We start from the raw sequence: 11,346 nt of genomic DNA on the forward strand, positions 1-11,346 counted from the left end.
AGGAGCCCTGGTGGCGCAGTGATTAGGTGCTCAATGGTTTGAAACCACCAGCTGCTCTGTGGGAGAAAGATGTGGCAGTCTGTTTCGTAAAGCTTATAGCCCTGGACCCCTATGGGGCAGTTCTACTTAGTCCTATAGGGTCTCTATGAGTCGGAATTGACTCTACAGGACCGAGTCTGGTTTTTTCAGGTTCTGAGTACTAGAAGCTTTATATCTGCTGTTTAGTGTCTTCTATAACTGTAAGCTGAGACTCAATTAATAGCTTGTGAAATTAGTGAATCAATATAGTGAGTTACAATGAGTAGTGTGCTGGTAAAAGTTGTTTAACAGCTAGCTCTCAAAAAAAAAAAAAAAAAAAGCCATGAATTGCAGAGTTTGACAATCTCAGTGTATAAAAAAAGTAAAATAAAATTCCATTATAGCTGTTTTCCAGCTATTGGTGTAATATCAACTAGCTCTCAAAATTCCTGAAAATTCTCACAAGTGGGTGTAAGTAGTTCCAGCGTACCACTACGCTTTTAACAAAAATCAAGCTAGAATAAAAGAAAATAGATAGAAAATTACAATGAGGGTAAGTATTGCCTTATGACGTTTTTATTTTATATATATATATAAAACCAAAAAAAAAAAAAAGTTGCAGTTGAGTTGATTCAGACTCATAGTGATCCTATAAGACAGGGTAGAACTGCCCCATAGGGCTTTCAAGGAGTGGCTGGTGGATTTGAACTGCCAACTTTTTGGTTAGCAACTGAACGCTTAACCACTGCACCACCAGGGCTCTGTGTGTATATATATATATGTATATATATATATACACACACACACACACACACACACACAATTCTATATTACTGTGGTCATGGTCCTGCAGTTTAGTCACTTTCTCCAGAATGTCGAAAACATTAGTCTTTTAACAATTTAGTAGAATAAACAAAGTTTTAGACATGGTATTTATTCATAAGCTGAATAGGCAGGCAATTCTTCGTGTTTCAAATCTGTTAGTTGCTGTCCAGATAATTCTGACTCGTGGTGACCTCATACCCCATGTATGCAGAGTAGAAATGCTCCATAGGGTTTTCAAGGCTGTGACCTTTTGAAAACAGATTGCCAGGCCTACCTTCCAAGGCACCTCTGGGAGGATTCAAACTGCCAACTTTTGGCTAGTAGTCAAGTGCTTAACCATTTGTGCCACCCAGGAACTATATATAGTTACACACAGAGATAGGTGTGTGTGTTCATGTACGTAAATGAACTATGTTCTACTGAAATATTTTTTAATTTTTTTAAATTTACATTATACCAAAGAACAAATTAACATTTTTTAAAAATCTTTGTGGACAGTTTACTCACTTACCCACAAACATGTTGTGATCTTAGTTCATTACACAGCATGCAGTTAAACAGTAACAACTGAGCAGTCAGCTGAAGCATTAGTCATGCTGAGCTGCCCAAAGATGGGCCTGACACATGTTCTGATCTTGTCTGACACTCCATCCCTGCTGGCCTCATGATAAGTTGGTTCCTCGTTATAATCTATACCCTATATGGTATAGGCAGAATAGGTAGAACTTCTTTGAAATGGCCCAGGAGACCGCAGGTACAAAAGAAAAAATGGAAAAATTGGTTTTCCAAAAAGAAAGTAATTAACACCAAGTGCAGTTATGAGAATTAATCTAGTATGTTGGATACTACTGAGTTTATGCAGTAATTTAATTGACTTATATGATAGTGCTTATGCTGGTTTTGACATTTATACACACACACACTTTCTGCACTTTCTGTTTTAAAATATCAATTGATTTAAAAAAATTAGTAAGATAGATTTTAACCTTACTTTAAAGTAGAATTATTTTGAATGTACATATTTTTAATTTGCCTAACAATTTGTTTACATATGACTTTAGAAAATAAAACTGAATATGTTGGTGCAAGGTTACCCCTTGTCATTTGTTGGAAAGGAGTTTATGACTGTGCTACCTTGTACAGAATGATGATGTTTCTGATGGTGGTTTTTCGTTTATGTGGGTGCTTACAGGCAAAATATGTGGGCCATTAAGTTTCTTACAATACTTCTTCTGTCTCCATATTAGAATTCTATACATATTTTAAAGCATAATGCAAATAGCCCCTTTGTAAAGATCAGTTATTCTCACTGAAACAGATAATTTCCTCTGTACCTTTCACAGCACTTTTTAATTTCAGAATGTAGTTTCCCGACTTGTTTGCTAGTAAAGGAAATGGAATAATCCAATCTCCTGTGCACTTGCTGTACTTGCTGCCTCACACCATTCAACCTGCTGTCATTTCCCTGGGTTAGTAAAATATCCGTTCTCTCTCTATACTCAGAATTTTATAAGAAGTTAGAGATGAAAAAAAATGAGGTTGAAGAGATTAAGTGATTTGCTCTATATTAGACAACCAATTTTAGAAACAGAACTAGAACCAAGCTCTCCTGACTTCTTTTTTGATGGTTCTTTGCTTCCTGGGCCTGGGCCTTCAAGACATGTGTCACATTAACTGGATTTTTTTTTTTTTAAGCCAAGGGTTTTAGTCAAATTGGTACAAATCACTGAAACAAAAATAAATGTCTTCCTTCCACCCCAATATCTTCTCATTACATTTGAGAAACAAATTATAAATATGATGCAAATTGTAATTTATGATTCAGATAATTATTCCTCCTTTGGATATGAACCAGCATTGAATTTAGCCTGCATGTGTCTATTTATTTTTAATATTCTAAAGTTAATATTCCAAAAGGTTAATGTCCCAGAATTAAGCCCAAATGACCATGAAATCAGATGTGAAATTGTTGTCCTTCATTTGGAAAAGAAGAAATTAAAACTATCTGGGGCACTAAAACACACAGAATATTTCAATATCCCTCTGGAAAGAGAGTTAAAAGAGCAAGTCCACTGGGTTTCTGCAGTTAATTCCTCTCTTGGAGCCCCTGAATTTGAGTTCTCTACTCTAGTTCTCTTGAGAGCAGAAACAAACTTATATGTGTCAGATCCTCCACACTAAACTTTCCTGAATTTCCTGTCCTCAAACCTGCAAAGCCACCACAAAAGACTCAATGACTCACAACCAACTTTTCAGGAGAGGGAAGGCACTGCGTCAATAAAAAGAATTGGAAATGTACTACCTTTTTTTTTTTCTGCATTTATTTTCTTCTTCAAAATAATTGATTAGCACCACATAGACACATCCAAACTCCCTGAGGGACTGAATTGCTGGGCGGAGGGCTGTAGGGACCATGGTCTCGGGGAACATCTAGCTCAATTGGCATGACACAGCTTATAAAGGCAATGCTCTACATTCTACCTTGGTGAGTAGTGTCTGGGGTCTGAAAAGCCTGTGAGCGGCCTTCTAATATACTCCACTGGTCTCATCACTTCGGGAGCAAGGGAGAATGAAGAGAATAGGATACAAGGAAAAGATTAGTCCGAAGGACTAATTGTCCACAGCTACCAAGGCCTCCACCGGACTGAGTCCAGTACATTTAGATGGTGCCTGACTACCACCACTGACTGCTCTGACCGGGATCACAGCAGAGGGTTCTGGACAGAGCTGGAGAAGGATGTAGAACAACATTCTAACTCACAAAAAAAGACCAGATTTACTGGCCTAAAGGAGACTGCAGAAACCCTGAGAGTATGGCCCCCAGACACCTTTTTAGCTCAGCGGTGAAGTCATTTCCGAGGTTCACGGTTCAGCCAGGGAGTGGACAGCCCCATAAAACCAAATGGGACTAATGAGGCACAGCAGTCCAGGACAAGGGCCAGAAGGCAGAAGGGGACAGGAAAGCTGGTGATAGGGAACCCAAGCTTGAGTAAGGATAGTGTTGATGTGTTGTGAGGTTGTTAACCATTGTCATAGGGCAACATGTGTAGTAACTGTTAAATGAGAAACTATTTTGTTCTGTAAGCCTTCATCTAAAGTGAGAATAGCAGCACAACTGGAAGAGAGTAGTCAATGTCGCTGAACTGTGCATGTAGAAATTTTTGAAATGGTGTATCTTTGGCTATGTATATTCTCACAAAAAAAAGGTTGAGAAGGGAGAGGGTTGACATGTTGTGGGGTTGTTAACCAATGTCAAAAAACAATATGTGTACTACTGTTTCATGAGAAACTATTTGTTCTGTAAGCCTTCACCTGAAGTACAATAATAAATAAATAAATAAATAAAGTACACGTAATGACTAAAAAAAAAAATTGATTAGCAAGAATTACATTTTACAGAAATAAGAAATCATTTCATACACATTGTAACAGAGAAAGGAAGGATTTTTCTAACTAAAAAAATTAATGATATTCAAGTGAAACAAAGGGTTTTTATTTCTTCATAAGTCTTGTTTGGCAAGGTTTGTAGTGCCACATAAAAATGTTTTTACAAATTACGGGAACAACGCAAGTCATGGTTCAGTAAATTGGAGGTACTTATACATTTCAATTGTGCTAAAATCTACTTTCCTATTTGGCATCGTATCTTGGTAACAAAAATACTTATTTTGTATTAATTCATTGTCAGGTACTACATATTTCATTTTTGATACTTTTCATTTGCAAGTAGAATTTACTTAAGATATTCGTTGCTTTTTGCTCTTCAAAACTATCCACTCAGATTCAGAAGAGTATCCAAACTAAAAATATGGTTTTCTGTTGTCTAGAACAGTTCTTCTCAAATTCAATGGGCATACAAATAATGTGGGTATCTTGCAAAGATGTAGATTTTGGGATGGGCCTGAGATTCTTCATTTCTAAAAATTTCCCAGGAGCTGAAAATGTGGCTGATTCACGGACCATTCTTTGATTATCAAGGTCTAAATGGGGAAAACCATAAGCAGCTGAAGCCATAAATTTTCTTGCTGCACCAAACTCAGAAATGAATTGTTGCCCAGTGTTGAGGATTGCAAGGGGTGGTGGGACACTCAATGAAAATGGAGCCAGAACACCTGGTTCCAGCGTTTAGTGGCAGTGGCTACCTCGAGACCTTAGTTATTTCATATACACGCAGCAGTTAGAAGGATGCAGTGAAAATGTGCTCTCGAGTAATTTAAAAAAAACCGTTTAAGAAACTCAGAAGTTTTCTTGTTAACTGGGTTTCATTTGGAATGCTGTTTATTTTGGGAGGGGGGTTATTAACTACTTTATAAACAGCATTTGCTGTTTTCCTAACATTTTAATCTCTCCCATATCAGAGATCTTTAGCACCATGAGACAAAATGCCTAGTAACTGAGTTTCATGATGTGTTGGAATTAACTTCTTTCCATTAAGTCTAGTGAATTTTTACTGCTAACCTGCCATGTATAAGGTGCTGTGCTAAGTGTTGTAGGGACTGGATGGTTAATGAAATGTAATCTCTATTCTCAAGAAATTTACAATCAAGATAAGGCAGTCTTAGAAAGTGCTGCTGGAAGTACAAAACAAACTAAGGTATTTAAAATCATAATCAGCTGTAAAATGAGGAAGCGCAGCCACTTCAGTCTAAAATCTTTGGCCACTCCAGTAGTCTATAATTTGGGGAGATTAACTTCAACTGGGAGAGTCAAGAAAGACTTTTGGAAGGAAGTGATATTTGAGTTGAGCCTTGAACGGTCAGAGATAAAAGGACTGGCAACTGGGCTGGAGGAAAAGGAGTTGGCCAAGCTACACAGTAGCATTTGCAAGACAATGTAGAGATTTACTGTGATTAAAGGTGGCTGGAATATTGGAGACTGATGGGAGGAAGGGCAACAACTAGGGTTTCCATGGAAACAGATGCTGAAAAGATTCACTGAAGCTGGATAATGCAGTGCTTCTAACATGCAAGCCCTTGTTCTGACTTTCTAGCTAGTGTGTTTTGCCAGAGGCCTTCCTTCTTGTAGCCACCAAAAACGTGAATGTACTTTTATGAAAGAATTTATTTAGATGAATTCCTCTTGCCCCTCAACCCGTCTCTAACATATTCTCTGATACTTGGTTTTAGTAGATTTTTTTTCTCTTCTGCTAGTTTTAAACCATGCTGCTGTTTGTAACTAATATAACAAAGATGCTTTGGCTTTAATTTTCATTCTCCTTTCTGTCTGCTCTCTAAAATGGAAGTTGTTCTGTCTGTTCTCTGCGCGTATTTACTGTCCTTTAAATTGATTTTCCTGTTCCCAGCGGCTTGTATCAAGGCAATATTTTCAAGATGACATCTTGGCTCATTGCAAACTACTATGTGAGCTACTTGGAATGAGTCAGTCATTTATATGCCAGATAATATTATTGCCTGTTAATGCCATGATGTTTAAAGCACTATATGTAGTTATAAATTAGATTTGTAGCAGAAACCTTTTTTCTACTGTTTATCTTAGGTTTCAGTGCTATATTTGAATACAGTCTATTTATTGTCCATCCTGAAATGGCTCCCAAGTGATCTTTGCTGGTACAGTCTTTAAACATTTGGAAAACTAAAGATTTCGACAGAAAAAATAGCAAAATCATGAATCATGAGTATCAAGCTTTTTATTTTTCTATTAGACTACATATACCATTTATACTTTTGTAATAAGATACTACTCTTAATGGTAAAATAACTTATGAAATTGTGCTTTTACCCTGTTGTCTTTACCTCGACAAGTTTGAGAATTGATATAAATCTACTCTTTGGATGCAGTTTGCTTTTAGACTAGGAATGATTTCAGAGCTTTAAAAATAGATTTTATATTTGAGACGTGTTTAAGATGTTTTTTCAATGGATCATATCACATTTTACATTATTTTATGACCTAGGGCAAAAGAAAGGATGAAACAATCATTGCAAGCATTGGTTCTAGGTCTTAAAATTGGCACTGGTTTAATTAAGAGAGCCTTTCTCTTACCTGGCATGCTACAGGCAGGCATTCAGAAGAGTTTTGGTTTATAGAGGCTAGTTTGAATCTTCATGTGGTTCTCTTGAGCAGTTACTTAATCAGTTGAAATCCCTAGCCTTCAGTCCTAAATTCCAGGAAGCATGGGGCAATAAGAATTTAAAACAGAGAAAGAGAAAAAAAAAAATGCATTTTTCATGGACATAATCCAAATTTGTGTTAGAATGGGAGAACCTTAAAATTTACTTCTTAGTGCATTTAATTCAAATATATAGTTCAGTATATTAAAGAACTGTAACACTCTATGTCTCATTTCCTTCCTAATCCTCCTTATCTGATGTGTTTTCAACTAATAAAATGGAAAGAAACATTGGAAACCCTGGTGGTGTAGTGGTTAAGTGCTATGGCAGCTAACCAAAAGGTCGGCAGTTTGAATCCAGCAGGCACGCCTTGGAAACTCTATGGGGCAGTTCTACTCTGTCCCATAGGGTCACTATGAAATGGAATTGACTGGATGGCAACGGGTTTGGTTTTTTTGGTATACACATACATAGGTGACAATGACAGTTGTAGGCTGTTTACCTGAATGATGGAGTTCTGAAAGAAGGGACCATATTTTATAGTAATGGTGATACTTGTGTTATTTGATGTCTTATGGACAGTATGTGCAAATACCTGCCTCCTTCTGTTAGAATCACGGGTCATAGAGTCCCATTTTCTACTACAGTTTATATAATATTCATACTTTGACTATGAAAATTAGATTCTGAACCTAGAGTTTGTTATTGAGTCACACTGACTCCTATTGAAATGAATGTACCCAGCCTATTGAATATTATCTTCAGTAAGCCTTGCTGTAGTTGTTGGTGCGATCAAGTGGATTCTGATTCATAGCAACCGCATGTGACAGAGTAGAACTGCCCCATAGGGTTTTCTTGGCTGTAATCTTTATGGAAGCAGATCACCAGGCCAGGTTTTTCTCCTGAAGAGCTGCTGGGTGGGTTTGAATGCCAAAATTTGGTTAGCAGCCAAGCACTTAATTGGCCTTCCGTCCATAATATAATCTTGCCTAGCAAATCTGATCCTTTGCAAATGTATATGGCTGGAGATATGCCAACCTTATTATCAGTCAGTGCTTGAAACTGAAATTTGAGGGAGAAAGGAAATAATCTCAGTGAAAATTGTTAGGTTGAACTATATGAAATTGACAATACTTGTACATTTTTAACCTACAAAATGATGATTTCGTAGAGGTTATGTGGTTTAATATAATTATGTAACTCTATAATTACATGTAAGACTCATAAAAGAGAAGAAAAATTGAAGTGGGTGCCATAATTGTTATGAGGAAAAAAAGCGAAGAGGTTAGGAGCAAGGCTAATGGCCTCAAATATCTACATAGGAAAATAAAAGCTTATTTGCAAATAAGTTATTTAGAAATCAGAGTATAGTTTTCCATAAAACATTGCTAGTTTGTTAAAGCTGGTTAATAGGGGCTTCATTGAGTGCTTCCTAGATACATGCCAGGTTTTCATACATTATCTAATCTTTAAATCAAACATGTAAAGTAGGGTGCATCACTCTTATTTTACAAAAGAGGAAACTGAGGCTCAGAGAGATTAAACAACATGTCCAAAGTAATATAATTAATAAGTGGTGGAGCCAAAAATCAAACCTAGGTCCACCTGATTCTAAAACCATACTGTGGAATGTAGGAGAAAGCTTAGGATAGCAAGGGGCCTGGAAACTGCATCACGTAATAAACTTATGTAAATATTTTTGTAATGACATTTCTATTAGCATAATTCCCAGATTTTTACAGCTGAAGGGCTTATAAAATTTATCTAGTCCAGTACATCTCAGTTCTCCAGGGATCTCACAGCTAGCTAGCAGCAGAACTTGGACTAGGAAAAAAACTCCCAATCTAAGACTCTTTTGCAACCACCCTCTTTGGAAGTAAATGATATAAACCACTAACCTAGATAGAGCAAACCAAGGAGCGTGGAACAATCAGCTTCTACCTCCAAAGAGAAACCTTCCTGGGACTTGGGAATAAGAAGCTGCTCTAGATAACATCATCCAGGCTCTTTTGTTATGACAAGGGTCCTTTCTTTTCCCCCTCAGTCAGGAAAGAGTGAAAGAATAAAAGGAATGATGGGAGTCTCTGATCCCTTGCAACCAAGGGACCTGTCTTGTACTCTTTCTTAGGGTCCTAAGGAGAAAACAAAGTTGAATCTGCCTGAATAGATAAACTTGCTAAATGCACAGTAAGGTTGAACCTCCATGGCTTGGGAAAACCTGACATTGGCCAAGAGTGTCTCATATGTCTGGTTCACTCAGGATTGGACCCACTTTTCTGTAGTCCATTAGATAGACTTGATCCTTTGTTATGAGCAAATGTCAAGCTTCTCTACAGCCTACCAGTGAGCTATTTTTCATGGTGGTATATACTATAGGGTCACTATGAGTTGGAATCAACTTGACAGCAATGGGTTTGGTTTTTTATATACCCCAAAGCAATTAGTAAAGCAGGTGGAATAAGTTATTGAAATCTGGATTTATGCCAGTTTGTTCACCCTCTTTTGTTCAGTCCACTGTGTCCACCAAGAACCATGTGAGATTTGACCGGTCTGGGTGTGATCTTTATGGGTCACTCAGGGTGCAGCGTAAGACAGGCTTCATTAGCTAGAATCTCAGATAAGTGATAAGACAGAAGAGGATGGCAGAGGGAAGAGAAGAGGAAAGAAGTAGAGAGTACAGAAGCTATGAAACTTGTTGAGCCAGGTGCATGGTTTAGCTCATAGGTATGTGACTTTCTGTATATTTTAATAGCAACGGGACATTTTTAACTCTTAAGACACCTGCAGGAATTTTACAAATGCGGATTTCAAATTATTGAAAGAATGCACATAGAAAAACATTGTGATTTCACTTAGCTTTTTTGTACTAAATATTTTTATGGTGAAAGAGATGTTAGCTTGTTGTACTCCAAAAGAGTTCCTAGAAAAGTGACTAGTAAAGGTGAAAGTTGACCATAAACTCCTGAAAAACTTCTGACAGAAACAGAGCAGTCAATAGATAAACCCATATTGAATGAATAAATGGATGGATGGAATAGACTAAATAGAACAATTAAGAATAAGAAACTGAACTTTTTCATTTTTTTCTAATCTGGTAAAATACTTCAGAAAGCAAGCACAGTTGATACAATTTTAAATATTAAAATGAATTATAATTGAAATGATCTAGTAACAGGTAACTCTGGACTTTATTGTTCCATGAGGAGCTGAAATATACTGGAAACATTTTAAGAAGAGAAGAAACACTGACTCATCTTTGTACAAGGAATTCAAAGTGATAAAGTGCCATGGATCTGACTTATATTCCTGAAGACCTATCCAGCTGTCCAAAGTTTGGAAATAAATCCTGTCCTCCCACCAACCGCCCTTTTCATGTCCGGGTGCGGTGGTAATGTATTCGGTTACGACTGCAGCCATGGTTATCACTATCTTCGGAAACTTGGTTATAATGATTTCCATCTCTCATTTCAAACAGCTTCACTCTCCCACAAACTTTCTGATCCTCTCCATGGCAACCACAGACTTTCTGCTGGGTTTTGTCATTATGCCATACAGCACGGTGCGATCAGTGCAGAGCTGCTGGTATTTTGGGGATGGCTTTTGTAAATTCCACACAAGCTTTGACATGATGCTGAGCCTAACCTCCATTTTCCATCTCTGTTCCATTGCTATTGATCGATTTTATGCTGTATGTTACCCTTTACACTACAGGACCACAATGACCATCTCCATGATAAAGCGACTGCTAGCATTTCGCCGGACGGCCCCTGCTTTCTTTTCCTTCTGTTTAGTTCTGTCTGAGGCTAATGTTTCTGGTATGCAGAGTTATGAGATTCTTGTTGCTTGCTTCAAATTCTGTGCACTTACTCACAACAAATTTGGGGGGACAATATTGTTCACTACATGCTTTTTTACTCCAGGCTCTATCATGGTTGGTATTTATAGGAAAATCTTTATCGTTTCCAAACGACATGCTCGGGTCATCAGCAACAAGCCTGAAAACACAAAGGGGGAAGAGAAAAAAACCTATCCAAGAAAAAGGACAGCAAAGCAGCTAAGACCCTGGGTATAGTAGTGGGAGTGTTTCTAGCTTGCTGGTTGCCTTGTTTTCTTGCTGTTTTGATTGACCCGTATTTAGACTACTCCACTCCCATAATAGTACTTGATCTTCTAGTGTGGCTTGGATACTTCAACTCCACTTACAACCCCCTCATTCATGGATTTTTTTATCCATGGTTTTGGAAAGCTCTTAAGCACATAGTATCAGGAAAAATATTTAGCTCTCATTCAGAAACTGCAGATCTGTTTGCTGAAGCACATTAATAAAAGATCATTACAAAAGTGAATCAAATATTGAAAATGACAGGTATTATTTTGACCTGTCTCATATGACTGACATCCCCACATCACTGCAAATATTATACCATTAAAT

General features: G+C 37.4%; 1 protein-coding gene across 1 annotated transcript; it reads left to right on the top strand.

Moving 5' to 3' along the window:
* The first annotated feature begins 10,294 nt into the window (after nucleotides 1–10,294).
* On the top strand, nucleotides 10,295–11,346 carry LOC101352323 (trace amine-associated receptor 3-like). The gene is given in 2 exon segments (XM_012554862.2): nucleotides 10,295–10,917; nucleotides 10,920–11,346. Coding segments are annotated over 2 exon segments (930 nt in total). The 5' UTR covers nucleotides 10,295–10,305; the 3' UTR covers nucleotides 11,238–11,346.

This window comes from Trichechus manatus, unplaced genomic scaffold, assembly GCF_000243295.1.
Source record: "Trichechus manatus latirostris isolate Lorelei unplaced genomic scaffold, TriManLat1.0 scaffold00002, whole genome shotgun sequence".
Lineage (NCBI taxonomy): Eukaryota > Metazoa > Chordata > Mammalia > Sirenia > Trichechidae > Trichechus > Trichechus manatus.